Source organism: Echiichthys vipera (assembly GCF_963691815.1).
Source record: "Echiichthys vipera genome assembly, chromosome: X".
Classification (NCBI taxonomy): domain Eukaryota; kingdom Metazoa; phylum Chordata; class Actinopteri; order Perciformes; family Trachinidae; genus Echiichthys; species Echiichthys vipera.
In genome coordinates this window covers 32,226,847-32,241,813 of record NC_139825.1, presented here as the reverse complement: position 1 = coordinate 32,241,813, position 14,967 = coordinate 32,226,847, and the positions used below count along the sequence as shown (strand labels likewise).

At 40.5% G+C, this 14,967-nt stretch overlaps 2 protein-coding genes across 3 annotated transcripts in view; both read right to left on the bottom strand.

Moving 5' to 3' along the window:
- Window positions 1–470: 470 nt before the first annotated feature.
- On the bottom strand, window positions 471–4,248 carry LOC310966090 (class E basic helix-loop-helix protein 40-like). Its single transcript, XM_083939898.1, has 5 exons — window positions 3,861–4,248; window positions 3,678–3,741; window positions 3,313–3,420; window positions 2,755–2,878; window positions 471–2,540 (listed from the first exon to the last, which is right to left on the bottom strand). The coding sequence occupies exons 1-5, from the start codon at window positions 3,929–3,931 to the stop codon at window positions 1,621–1,623; spliced, it is 1,287 nt and encodes a 428-aa protein (XP_083796024.1). The 5' UTR covers window positions 3,932–4,248; the 3' UTR covers window positions 471–1,620.
- Window positions 4,249–7,417: 3,169 nt separating this feature from the next.
- The window catches only part of itpr1a (inositol 1,4,5-trisphosphate receptor, type 1a), an 81,842-nt gene continuing 74,292 nt past the window's right edge, over window positions 7,418–14,967 (bottom strand). For both annotated transcript variants that reach the window (XM_083939709.1, XM_083939710.1), the window contains 5 exons: window positions 14,344–14,492; window positions 13,392–13,557; window positions 9,770–9,930; window positions 8,911–9,072; window positions 7,418–8,592 (listed from right to left, as the gene is read on the bottom strand). In XM_083939709.1, coding sequence (XP_083795835.1) covers window positions 8,506–8,592; window positions 8,911–9,072; window positions 9,770–9,930; window positions 13,392–13,557; window positions 14,344–14,492 — 725 coding nt within the window. In that variant the 3' untranslated portion in view covers window positions 7,418–8,505. The remainder of the gene's footprint in view (window positions 8,593–8,910; window positions 9,073–9,769; window positions 9,931–13,391; window positions 13,558–14,343; window positions 14,493–14,967) is intronic.

The following is a 14,967-nucleotide window of genomic DNA, read 5'->3' as shown; positions in this document are numbered from 1 at the left end:
ACCAGGGTTGGTGTGCGTTACTATTCTACATTATATTGAATCATACAGCCAATAAAAACCAGAGAAAATGTCTCTCTGTCCAAGTTGTTGACAAGATACAGGTGGATCCTGATCATTGCCTCAGGATATGAACTGAAACTGTTGACACTTACATGTATTTACTTGTTGTCGTATTAGTGGGCACAGACGCTTAACCAGCAGGAGAGCTGCACTACAGATCTGCCATTACATAAGTGTTCTCTGCGACATGCATGTTTTGATGCTGTAAAAGAACAGATTGTGTTTTATGGTCACACACACACACACACACACACACACACACACACACACACACACACACACACACACACACACACACACACACACACACACACACACACACACACACACACACACACACACACACACACACACACACACACACACACACACTCTTTCATATACAGTACATACAGTCCAAGCAATTTTCCACGGGAAAAAATACTTTATTAATACACTTATAATAATGTATACCAACATTTATAGACAAAATATGTACATCAAACATCTTTCATGTAGGTCCCAAAATATAAATCTCAAGTACCTCTTTCTATAGAAAACTAGTCTTCTGGTAAAACGTTTACATTCAACTTCTCTCCTTGCTCCATTGACTCCAGTATTCATACGTAGTACAGAGAATAAACATCTGAGATTGATCAGCTTTTCACAAGTAAAAGGCAACAGCAAGAACAAACACCAGGTTTGACTTGAGCAGAAACAGATGTTGTAGTATGCAGACCAGGTCCAGCACAGTGCTACAGTATGTACACAGTTTCTGAGTACACAAACGTACAATTATCCGCACTCTGCCCACCTTTTATCTCTCTGAACAGACAGAGTGCGATAAAAGGTATCAAAAATAGAAATGTACAAGAAGTCTATGAACAATAATTACAGAAAATCCATCTGAACTGTCTGTTTGTCAGTGAAAGACAAGACTTCTCATTCAGTGTGGTCATGTGGTGGCCCATTCATTCATTTATACCCTCACTCTTGTCTGTACACACTTGAGGAGACCCTTGTATCTTATGGTGCCAGTCATCATAGTGTCTGGTTCGAAGGGCATGATAATGATGACCTAAAGGGACATAGGCAACAAACTTTGGGTGAAAAATTACTGTTAACATTTGGTGCAACACTTTCTAAAAGTACAAAGATGGTGTGTCTCTATTGCAACAGCTACAGGTGAGATGCATCAGTGTCATCTGCGTTTATACTTTAACAGCAGCATCTATCTTTCTTTACATTCAACCAAGAGTGTGTGTATGTGTGTGTGTGTATCTGTTGGTATGTGTGCAGGGCAGGTCCAGTTCATATGATACATTTGCACTGAGTATTACCAGTGAGCATTTAACATTCAACCAGAGCTTTGCATCCTCTGCTTGTGGACGGATGTCGCTCTCTCCCCTTGATCATTTCTACAAGTCCTCTCGTTTTCTGTTTGACTTCTAGCCTGAGGGAACAGAGGACAAGAAAGAGGAGGGATAATGGAAAAGGCTCAGTCATATTCTCAGTCCTACTACTGTCTCTGCTCCTGGGTACTAGAACAGGAACATCTCTTCACCCCTGTTCTCTTATCGCTCAGTCTTTGGTTTCCAGGTTGAGGGGTGGTACCTGCTTTAATGCCTGAAGGAGGGTGGGGGAGTCCATGGGGGTCTGGGACGCAGCTGGGGCTGGAGAGCCTCCCCGGGGAGACAACACTAGCTGAGGTGGAGGCGGTCTTTCACTGGGCATGGCGGACACAGAGCCTCCCATGCCAGGGTAGAGCATGGGCATGGCCCCGGGGTACCAGCATTTCTCCAGCATTGGCAGGTAGGCTGCAGCGGACGGTGGAATGAGGTAGAAAGGCATGCAGAGGGGATGTGGAGGAGCTGCATGGTTGGGAGATACGCTCATGTAACTGCCATAACCGCTAGAGGACGATGATGTTGAAGATTCTCCACCTGAGAGCAGCTCATCCTCAGAGGACTCCACCCGGGGCCGTTTGTGACGCGGCTCGTCATCCTCCTGCTTGATGTCGGAGCTCTGCCTCTCGCCCAACGCTCGCTTCAGATGGCTCTCCTGACCGTAGTAATCTGGACGTCCCTGCAGCGCCCCAGATTCCATCTTCTCCAACTCTCCCCCATAGCCACTGTCTGTATCTGTATCACTGCCACTTTGCTCACTGCTTGCTGGAGCGTATGTGCGCTGGATGACAGGCACGCAGTTCCTCCCGTAGCCCTCGCTGGGTTTAGGGGGTGAGCTGGAGGGCATCTCCTTGTGAGGCTGGTGCTGGTGATAGTTGGGGATTTCCTCAGGTTCAGGGCTGAGGGGAGAGTGAGGTCGGACTGGACTTTGCAGCACCTCCGCAGCTAACTTGTGGAGGTGATTGATCATGTGGGATGGCGTGAAGTCTCCGTCAGTCTCATGATTGCCGAGATACTGGAGCATCTCCTTGGCACACATGTGGAAGCCAGAGCAGAATATCTCCTCTGACTTCTCCTGGCTGACAGAAGGCTGCTCTGTAAAGGCAACCAAAAAAAACACACAGTCAGATATTGTCCAGCTTAACATAGATGTTCTTTTCCTACACCTGTAGCTATATTTGAAGTCACTTATTTGCCTGTAATTCCGCATAATATTGTCATTGTGTAGCCTATTCATCTTGGCCATTTGCATTCTGTCCAACAAAAAAAACGTGTATATTTGTGAGTGCAGGAGTGATCTGTAGCTCACCAATTTGCATGCCGTTCTGCAGAGCGAGGATCTTCTGCTGCTGTTGCTCCAGAAGAGAGGTGAGGGCTTTCACGTGCTTCAGCGTGAGCTCTAAAACCACAGCCTTCTCCAGATGGCCCAGAGTCTGTAGGAAACACACACACACACACACACACACAGAGTCAGCACATCCTCATCTGTTATATAACACATAGAGACTACGCTTTACTGCTCATGTAAACAATCTTGGTTGTCCCATCATCAAAATACCACAGCAGGACCCATAAAGGCAAATTTAATCAATAATAAATTGTCAATATGATATGGGATAAGATCTATTTAATAAATCATGTGCAATCTGGAGTATTAATTATATTGCAATTATAAAAAAAATTGTGCATTGGATTATTATTTTTTTTTAAATGGCCAGTTTAAACAATGACACATCCTCTTTAGTGTGAGCTGCCATCCACTGACTGCTGACGCACTCAGCACAGAGGGTGTAATACCACTGAACAGCCACTCGATGGTGCATGCCACTCAATACAGTGAACCTATCATCCCACAGCATGAACTTACCGTGAGTTTCAGGTGCTCTGGTAATAAATCTTTCAACTGAGCGATGCACTCGTTTATCCGGTCACGCCTTTTCTTCTCAATTAGTCTGTGAGGCAGCTTGTAAGTTTCCTGGAAGAATAAAAACATCTTATGGTTAAATTCTGATCTAAGGTAGCACACACCTCTTTTAAGATCAGAGGCAGTCACTCCGATAGGGAGGACTCCAGGAGTTAGGTCATAGGAGAAATTAGGCTAACCATTTATGGGACTACACGGCTACTGCCTGCCTAATGTCCCCATCTTGTAGTTTACAAGCTTTAATAAAATATGTATGTATGTATATTTTGACTTAACAAGTAAATTAAAAAGAAAGAAGAAAAACGAACCTTGCTCTCCTCTCCTCTCTTCATGCCTCGTCTGGGTTTATAAACATACATCGGGAAATCCATCCTAAAGAAATACAAAGAGAGAATAGCGGTTAGGTTTGAGGTAATGGATTGGCGTTACAGAATGAATAATGTATAAAAATGCGTTTGAGGAATTATTTTCTCTTTCAAAGTATAACTTACCCCTGCACGTCTGACAGATCAGCCTGGTGTTTGGGCAGAGGAGGTGGTTGCGCGCTTGGAATTCGCTCCATTGTTTTTACTCAAATTACCCAGTAAATACAAGTTGTTTTCAATGAAGTCACAAACAAATACGCATGTATCTACGCGTGTTGGAAAAAAACGTTAAGGAAATGCAATAAAATGCTCCGAAAACCTTCAAGATCTGTAGTAATTTCTCTTTAGATTTAACACTAGTCGTACTAATGAAATTTTCGTTTGCGTGTGCCGATGGTTTCCAGTTAGTCCCTGGGATTTCCACCCCGTTGTCCTGCAGCAGAAGGAGAGCAACCCTGCTGGTGGCGCGTTGGGAAAGTGGGGGAGGACAGAGCGACGAGTTAAATAAACCCTCTGACTCTCCGCTCCGCCTGACCTACCTCTATCACATGAGGCTCACGTGTTAAACGGTGCTGTATCCTCGGTGGAGGGACTGCCCACTTTTCTACCGATGTGCAGCCTCAGTGGGCGGACGGCGGAGGAACGTCAGAGCGGAGGGTGGCGCGTGTCACATCTCGTGTACCACCATGCTGAAGTGTATCGAAACAAGGCTGTGTGCGCCACGACGCTGGAAACGTGCAGCCGGTGAACTAGTGCCGGAGTTCAACAGGCACGAAATGCGAGCAGTGGGTATAGTGCCAACTCCAAATGAAAATACATAGTAAAATACTATACTAACAATATGTTACAGGATTCTTAAATAGCAGCGATATAAAATATCATCAGGGAGTCATTCTTTAATTTTATGAGTTTCTTTTTATGATGTATATCGTTGTATATGTAGGCATTTAATTTTATATCGTTTTATACTCAATATTTAATTTATTATGCAGGAACAATAGCTGGGACACGAGTTCCTGTGAGTGGATGAGTGTTTGTTGTCATGAGGCAGTGCAGGCTGTCACGTTGATCTCCTCATGGCCCCGGGAGCCTGCTGAGCGAGCAGGGCACATCATGCTCATCCAGCAGTAGCACACGGCGGCTGCACCTGTCTGCCACAGGCTACAAGCACAGATCCCACGAGTTAAAGTCCCTTTAGTTAAATTCGGATTTTCATACAGTCAGTTTCTGTTTTGCAAATGAAAATGCGTTTAGAAATACAGGACTGTTGACAATGAATTGGTCATGATTCCTCAATGGTTTCTCTTTACTAGAAAGCATCTTTAATCACCCTAATATCCAGGCCATAAGAGCAACAATGCCTTTAAACTAGTTTTTATGTAATCACTATACTTAGCTACTCATTAGAATAGTATTTTTCTCTACATTAATAATATATTTTAAATAATAGTTATGTCTTAACAAATGAAATACAGGGGCACTATAATCGAGGATAATCACAATGACCTACACCAACGGATGTCATGGAAACAGGTGACAAGTGTGGCTTCACGTTTGGGTCACAATAATACTACTAATAATGTTATTTTCTATATTAATGTATTTTCTTTTTACATTTTTTATATGCTTTTACTTTTTATTTCCACACCAAGGGATTTTAAGAAAGTATTTATTTATCATTTGTCCTGTTGAATGTAAATTTAGGTCTTAATGCTATTTCATTACTATATTTATATATAATTACCATTATTATTTATTTTTCATTCTCTGCTCTCAGGTCCCACTTGTAAATTAAATCTCGATCTCAATGTGAGTTCTTGTTTAAAAATGTATAATGTGCAAGATTTCACAACATCCACAATTTGTCCCTCTGAATCAATGTGGATTTTTTTTTTAATGCAAAAAAACCCCGTCTCACAAGCCAAATGAGACTCAAGAGGCTACACAAACCTCCCTGACACATATGGGAGCTTGGCAGCACATATGCATTGTAATAAGACATGGAGTTTGTTTAATGTTTATGTTTGATCACAATTAAGATATAATTTACATGATTTTAATAACTTCCACAACATTCCCATGAGATAAATATTGCAAAGAAAGGCTGATTTGAAAGGTTTTCCTCCCACCATAACAGGAGCTTGTTATTTTGGACTCTCCATCTATGATAAAAAAAAAGTCAGGAAAGTAGCAGCTTTCACAATCGTTTTCACAACCTCAGAGCAATCAGCATCAAAACTTTGGCTTTCAAAACATGACATTTTCCTACACACTGTTCATCTTTTCAGAAAAGTTGTTTCTTTCAGAGCAACCTGTGGGTCTTGAATCAACAAGTCCAACCAAAGGTCTGTTGGAGTATAGTGAATTTAAATAGATATGGGGTGAGCTACAGGACAGCATTAGAGTAATTACAGGAGTAATTAGAAAATGACCATAAAATAGGTCACAGCATTGCAGCTATAATTCAATAACAGTGGAAAGCCCAATGTAATGCATTTTAAGACTAAATTTGATTTAAAAACTGATAAAGGTACCTTTGTTTCAGTTCACTTGTAGATCTTGTAGAATTCTTGGAGAATATTATGGAAAACACCCTTTGCTCTTAATTGTTTTCAGCATAAAGCAATAAAAAGTATTTCACACATTTTTTTTAAGATGTATGCTGATAAATTGTATAATGGGACACAAGCTGGAGCTGATAAAAATATATCGTACAAATGCCAAGATGTTTGAATGGTTATGTCAAAAGTGTTAACTAGGCTATTTTGAAAAACTTTTTAGGTGTTAAATTCTGTTTAGGTGCAAAGTGTAGATTTGTCATAACTTTATTCATATAGTGTCAGTCGTCAGGGGAAAAAAATGCAGTTTTATAATTTAAAAATTGTAGATCATGGTCCATCTGTGCAGTGATAAAATCCCAAAAGGTAAAATTGAAACTAAAAAAATGTGCAACTCCTGGACATACAAATATATTTCCTCATCATGCTGTGTGTGTCAGGAGCACAGATAAGATTTCAGAGTTCATCGGCCGGCAATTCCCAAATTTACTTCTCTCTGAAGATCTTCGTAGGAGCCAAAAATGGAATGGCCTTTATTATTTGTTTATCCTGCACACGCTCTTGGTGTTATTGGCATTTCCGGTAATTAACACCTGGTTGTGGTTTCACAGTATTTTACCTGCTCAGTTTTACGGCGCACTTGGTTAGACATGGAGTGAGTGGGGTTGTATATATTTTTTTACCGTTCCGTTGCTTTTTTATTAATTTCCCTGACATATAATTTAGTTTTTAAATATAAAGTTTTTGTTTCATAAACACTCAAAACTAACGTTGGGGAAGAATGATTTTATATGAGCGTGTGGGATACGACCTCACTGAGCCTCCAAGCGGCTCGTTAAATGGACAATTAGTCGGTACACTCTTCATTCATCGGACTGCAGCCCTTTACAAGAATGGTGCCACTTAAAGTTGCCAGCCAATAAGCAGTAACACATAATAAAATGCAAACATCCTCATTACCTTTAGGCTTGCATATGTTCTGGTCTTTGCCTCGACTTCCATGCTGACACCATTTCACATTCACCAACAAATAATTTTACACACTTGTTTATTTAAATAGACTCCAAGAATGGAATGTACAATTCAGACACAAACCATCTATTAGTATAAAAGTTCAGTTTGGTCAAGCAGCACTCCAAATGACATCTATAAGTTCTATTTTCTTTATATACGCTCAAACACTCAAGTCATTCGCAAGTGGGTCTTTTACAAAGTGACGTAACAATTGTTTGTGTGCTACAGAAAGTATCAGTGCTTTACGACTAAATGAATGAAAGGAAGATTACATAATTCAGTGCAGAGAAGAATACATCTAATGAAACTATCTTACTAATATTTCACCCAGAATACTTTGGGCTTGGTTCTTCTGTATGTTTCCAATGTGACTCCATATCCCTCATATCATAACATAATCTCCACAGTAGGTCCATATGGTTGGTTACTCAAATTAATAGTTATAGTAAAGGTGTCCTGGAACGAGGAAAGCCTTCATTTGAGATCACAATACGTTAAAGTGATAATGAATGAAAAAAAGAAAACACCAAAGGTTTCATAACAGAATTAAGGATCTATGTTAAAGTATGCTGACCTCTTCAGGATTGCTTACAGGTGTTGTTTGTCTCCATATTTCAGATATAAATTCAACCAGTTCCCAAAAGTAGTTAATTCATATTCATACATTGCATAACATTAATAATTTCTATTGCTGTCAAACCATATTCTGTTCATACAAACCTTCAAATCCCCATGTGACCTGAGTTTGCTGGTGCAACACTGAGGATTAAAACCTCAATACAAGGCCACTTGAGAGGAACACCCCCCTCAGGGACAATGGCTGAACTTTGGCATGCTGTCAGTCTGGTACGATGCAGAAGGCATTCATGGTAGTAAAGCTGAAGTCAGTGTTTTCATCTCCTAAACCCACGGGACTGGCTTCTCAGGTCCCCGAGGCACTTGGTGCACACACCACCCACACAGACACATCCACACTACAGACCGCGAGTAACATACTCAGATAACTTTCACCTCACACAGACACTCAGAAGCAAGCATGTTGTAGAAACACTTATTGTAGGAGTTTCTGGTGAAGTATACAGTCAGACATAGACCTAAATACATACTGTAGATGGACACATTTTGGCATTCTGCTGTCTTAACACGTGGTGCATTGACAGGAGTGTTCAGGCACTGGTGAAACTGGGCCCAAAGGGCCCTCAGGCTGGCTGCTGGGGATTGATGTTCATGTGAGGAGGATGACCAAGAAGACCAATGCGTTGCTTCTGCTTCCTTTGCTCCGTCATCTGCACAGGGAAACAAAAAGAGTAGTTTAAAGATGACTACAAGCTAGCAAACACAGATGAAAACAATGCAGGATTTAAAATACACAAAAGAATTAAGTGTAAAAATTACAAGTTGGGCTTATTTAATCAGTGAGCTTTAGGGGCACTGGTAGAAGTGTTTTGTTACCTTTGGACAGAGCCAGACTAGCTATTTCCAATCTTTACATTGAAAACAGTCTCAGAAAGACTGTCTGGCTCAAATGGAGGTAAAAGAAAAATAAATCATGTGTGATATAATACAATATGAGGGAGTGCATGATTTCCCGCCAAATGATTTACCTGCTCCTTGAGCTCAGTAAGCTGTCCAGACAGGTTGGCAACAAGCCTCATGGTCGACTCCAGCTTCTCCTGCAGGTTCCTGATTTCATTCTGCTCCCCCTCTGCATCGCTGCTCACCAGTGACATGGCCCGCATCCTTGGGAACCAGTCCAGATTGTGCTCCTATGTGTCGATGAAGCATATCAGCCACTGACTTTAGTACATTCAATAGTTAATAAAGCTAAATTATGTCAAAAAGTGTATTGGTCATTTTGACAAGGAAGGTGTTGGGCCATCGATTCCTTAAATCTGAACTCTAAATGACACTGGTCTACGGTCTGACTTTCGAAATAAAACACTTGCATTGCCATAGGAGTAACAATAGGGAGTGAGTGACCTAAGAATGAGCACATACTGCACTAAAATTGAAATCCCAGTAAACTGACCAACAAGTCCTTATCTCGCTTGTCATGCACCGTCTTGTTCACTTCCTGTGTATCCGTTTGTGTCATTAAATGTGCATGACCGGCATGTCAGTTGAGATTAAAAAAGAGGAACACATTAGTGTGCTAAGGTGTGTGAGACAGGCCTGCTCATGTTAACAAGTCTGACTCAGTTGTTTTCTGATGAAGTCTACTCAAAGTCATAGTGACGGTACCAAAAACGTGACACAAAGATAAACGCCCATTTTACTGCTTTCATCAGGATTTGCTGCACTCCAATATATATATATATATATATATATAAATAAATAAATATATATAAATATATATAAATATAGTCCACTCCAAGACCGCATGGTCTAATACTATATGTAACCTATTTAAAATAAAATAAAAGGTGTATGTGTGTTTTAAGTGTGTTTGTGCTTTTCATTTACCTTGATCATCTCAGCCACGTAGCTTTCTGGGCCTGTGTATTCAGTGGAGTCTTTAACTTTTACGAGCACAATAAAGAAGAGGTAGTGCCACATGTTGTGCTCCTCTTTAATGTGCTCCTCAAAAGTCACTGTCTTGTTGTCAAACTTGTCCCGTTCCAGGCCTGTAAACACACATTATTCATGTTATGAAGTTGATAATCTAAGAAATAATATATTTTTTATTTAAGCATTAAGCGATGAGTAATGAGATACACAGATCTCACGTTCATAATAAAAAATTTAAAAAATAAACTTGGCAAAAAAAAGTTTGAAAATAGACAAGCAAACAAGACAATATTGGTAACAAATAGCAGAATATAGAAGTATAACAACTATAAAGCAGGTTTCATAAAATAGCCTTCATCTGGAATAAATTATTGGATAAAGCTCCAGTATGAAGCATCATCCATGACAGGCTGTCAGATGAGGGGAGCTAGAGTTGAAACAGTGCATTATTTATTTTGCAGTTCATTGTAGACTGTATTGAAAAGAGCAGAACACAATGGAAGTGTTTTCTTTGGGGATTAATTTAAGGTGGATTTGACAAGCAGACTATACTGTATGCTAAAAATTGTAAAGAGCAGAGTTTGCTCCACACCTTCAAAGGGAACACAAATATACAATTGTGGACTGCCTTTTAGAAACATTGATTCAACTGTGACTTCATCTTAAAAAAGAAATTTAAAAAAATCATGTCCTTAAAAGTGCTTAAAAAATACATCTTTCGATTGTATATAAATGTTAAATGGAGCTTCCAGCTGTGCAGTAATGATACTGATCTAAACAAAGGGTAGCTTTCAGCCTCAGATAAAACCTCGGGGAGCCTAGAATTACACAATATATTTACACCCATGTTAGGGGACACCAAAATAATTTAAACTGGTGGTGTTGGGACCCATTTTCTTTAATGTTAAATACAGGATGGATATACTCAGTAATCCATAACATTAGATTAAATTTTAAAGACACATCAGCACCAATCTCTGAACCTGTCAGCTATCTGTCTAATGACAATGTAACCTCTGGGAGCAACAGGTTTTTTTCGGTGTAGCCAGCAGTAATCCGGGCCAAGACTTCTTCTTCTGAGTGGCGGCCATTGTTTACTGTCCAATAAGCGACTTGAGACACGAGAATGGAGTTGAGAAAGAATGTCTCTATAAACAGATATCTGCATATGAACGTAGAAAAACAATAAAAAAAAGGGCTAATGAAAAACTAAATCGTCGTCAGACAACTATAGCCGATGGTTGCCTTTTGGCCAATATGTTCCGCCTCTTTTGCTCTCCACATGGATTGTTTACCTGCATGCAACCAAAGCATGCTCAAAAGTGATTGGTCAATACTACTCGGACTACAAATGGAACCCAGACCGTTTCCGCTACCCAAACCTTGTCCCGTTGCCTACATAGAGTTTTTGGAGATTGCAACGGAAAAAAATGCAGATAGTGTTTTTTGAGAGAGACAAGTTCCTCTTCCTCTTTATTTTTTCATAAATGATTTTACATACAGGTAAAAGTTAAACCTGCACAAAAAGTCCAAAAAGTAAATGAATTATGGGCTACAGACCCAAAGGCCTAAAAACTAATACAAGATTGAGAGAAAGACTGATGGCTCAGAGATTAGGTGCCGAGGTCGGCACCTAATCTCTGCATCTCCTGTTCCCTTGTGGTTCTTCTGGAAACCATAGAGACGGCAGCTCCCTCTGTGGCCTGGCCTTCTTTAAGTTGAGTGAGTCAGAGCTGATGGCTGGTTGGATGACATAACACTGTCCTTGTTTCATATGTTTACCACTTGTCCTCACTGCCTGACCCAACCTATACATACACATGCTCACATACTGCATGTACTTGTGGGCACACACACACACACACACACACACACACACACACACACACACACACACACACACACACACACACACACACACACACACACACACACACACACACACACACACACACACACACACACACACACACACACACACACACACACACACACACACACACACACACACACACACACACACACACACACACACACACAAACACACAATCTTTTTTTAGGCACTCAGATTAAATGTACATATAAGGAAATGCAGATGCCGCTAGACAGAAGGTCAGAGTGGGTAATCAGTGAAGTTCCACGAAACATATGGTGTGAAAATTAAGTTTGTGCGTGTGAGTGTGTACGTGGGAGGAAATGTCTGTGCGTGTGAGACACACATGAATTATGGAGGCGAGCAGGAAGCTATCATGACTCAGCCTTCTTTGGAATGACAGTTAAGTGAAAAAGGAGGAGGAAGAGAGGATGGCGGACCGCAGCGACCGGCATGCACCTTAACAGACACCAGAAACTACAAAAACATCAAGAAATCAAATGTTCTGAGAGGGGAATTTGGGACACAGAGCCATTCCAACAACTACCTACTACCAGTCTGGCAGGGTGCCCTAATGATTAAAGATGTAATCCTGGTGCTGGGAAGTTAGAGGTTTGAATGCCATGACTATATTGTTAGGAAAGGTCTGATGTAGCATTCAATGTAGTCAACTTTAGGGCTGCAGACAAATATTTTCACTATCACCATTATTCGTGTTAAAATGTATGTATTCATTGATGAACTTATCCACCGTCAGAAAATGAAGACAACTATTTAGAGCTTTCCACAGCTCAAATTGTTGTCCTTCAATTGCTGAGTTTGTCTAAACACCACTAAAAACACTGAATTTGAACGTTTTCCCTTTCTCCTTCCTTAAAAATATAAAATATTTATTGAAATGGTAGTAACTTTACTGTTGATTGACTAATTGATTAACAGCACTATGTGAAGCGTATAGACGACCCCCCCCCCCCCTTTCCGGTGTCCCCCATTTGACCTTATTTCAGAACTTTTTTCTGAAATGTACAGTAGTGAACGGTGAGAGACAAATCCTTTTTTGGTTTTGTCTGAATCGTGCTGTGACTCAAATATATTTGTCAATTTGTCATTTTGAAAGAGAACATATACCATTTAGTTTTGCGTGACAGCTCAATGAACTACATATCTTGTCTTTCATCACAATCTATGTCACCTTACTTGCTAGCTAGCTAGCAATAGGTAACTTAGCTATGTAAGTTCCATGCACACATGAAATTGTGTACTAGCAACCCCTGCAACTCCTGGCATTTTGATCAGCAGGGAAGTGAAAGAACGATCAAGACTCATTGCTTGTGTGAGTAATGTTACATCACACGAAACACGAGGCCTCGTAGCTTCAGCAGGACCTCGGTTACGTGATTTTGGGGTCTGCCTTCTCTTTAGCTCTCCACAGTGCAAACAGTGTGCAACACTAGCTAACGTTAGCTTAGACACAGAGTCCTCTAATGTCAACAAATAACCAGCACCCACCACAACACAGTCTATGTAAGCACCACTCAAAAAAGTTTGATCTAGTGAAACTAAACAGGAATGCGGACTTTCTGAAAATTTCATACAGTTTTTTTAACAACTAATAGTTTAAGCACTAGGGAGAATATAGCAACTGCAATAAGGCACAGGGGAGCCTACGATTACTCTATTAACAGATCAGCTGAGCAGTCTCACCGCAGATGAAGCAGGTATTTTTCAGGACTTCTTCTTTATTCTGTTTTTCACTCCTCAGGTCAGCAAAGGTGTCGATGATAACACCAAAGATGAGGTTGAGGACAATGATGATGACCATGAAGAAGAACAGCAGGTCGTATATCACTCTAGCTGCAAATAGCGGCTCCTGGAAAAGGAAAAGGAAAGAATGGTTAAATCTACAACAGTAACTTCTGTACAGGAGGAGTTCAGAGGTCGTGACTAGAACAGACCATAATAATAATTGACTTTATTTTGACAACAAAGTGGGATTTTAAGAAGATAAACATAAACATAAACATATGTTGAGGATGATGTTATGAGTTTGACACAAGGTTAACGCTCGTCATCACAGATGTTAATGGAAACACAAGACCACGGGTGTAACCTGCCAGATGCTATTGTACAGAGACAACAGAAGGCCGGTCAACCTGATGCAGCCTGTTTCTGTCCAGGTAGGACACAGTATAAAAGGTCATAGAAAGAGAAATGTTTATTTGACATCATCATCAATTGAGTTACAATGGACCTTATCTTCCATTTTTAGTTAATCCTCTTTAAAGTAATGGTTTCTATTGCAATTACACAATAACACTTATATTGTGATCATATGACTGACTGCTATTTTGCTTCAGTAATTTAACCCAGCAGCCAGCTTCCTGGCCCAAGTTGGCTCTTGTTTTGTATATGTGAGGCATATATTCACATCCTCTTTTGACATCATCAGTGACTGAGCCTGAATTCGGTGGAAATCTATTTTTGAGGTTTAATTCTCACACAGGGCGGAGACTGTACAGCTGCAAGGAACAGTGTGAAACCTCAAGTTGAACACATGGTGGGTTTGCAGCCAGCTCACATGACCCACGCTGCAGCTGCAGGTTCTACACACAGACTCACATAGACACACAAGGGGCCTAATCAGAGTTGCGTTTACCTCTTTGGAAGGCTTGCGGAGAACATCCCCTACACCCCCACCGCTCCTCAAGCCATGACTCAGCACAGTGACGATACACATAAGTAGAGAGTCGCACGTCCGCTCCATGTCGCTGCCCTCCTCATCATCATTCCCGAAATCTGAGGACGCTGAAAGGAAATCTTTAATCATTTGCGAGGCTGTAAAGCAGGTTTGTTTATAGACCTGCATAAATTACATTACTGTACCAGAGAACAACATTTACAATTATAATTAATTGTAAATTATAATCAACTGGTATGACCAGTGTCACTAGGACCTTTACTTTTTGGTTAAATGTAAGATCAAAAGCATCAAGCTGTGGCTCATAATAAGTATCTCATGTGACCCAAAGCGATTATGTAGGGTCATTTACATATAAAATAAAATGAATGGCCAATTAACCAGAACCAGAAAGTGATCAGCATTAGTCAAAATATTTTTCTTTTAAAGGAGGAATCTGACTTCCCCTTTGATTGATCTTGTCCTGAGCCAGACTGCAAAACAAAGAAATGAATAGATTGATCCAATTTGATTAAGTGTGTAGGTCATTGTAAGATGAATTCTGAAAGTCAAATGATGGAAAGGAACAATATTAATAACCCC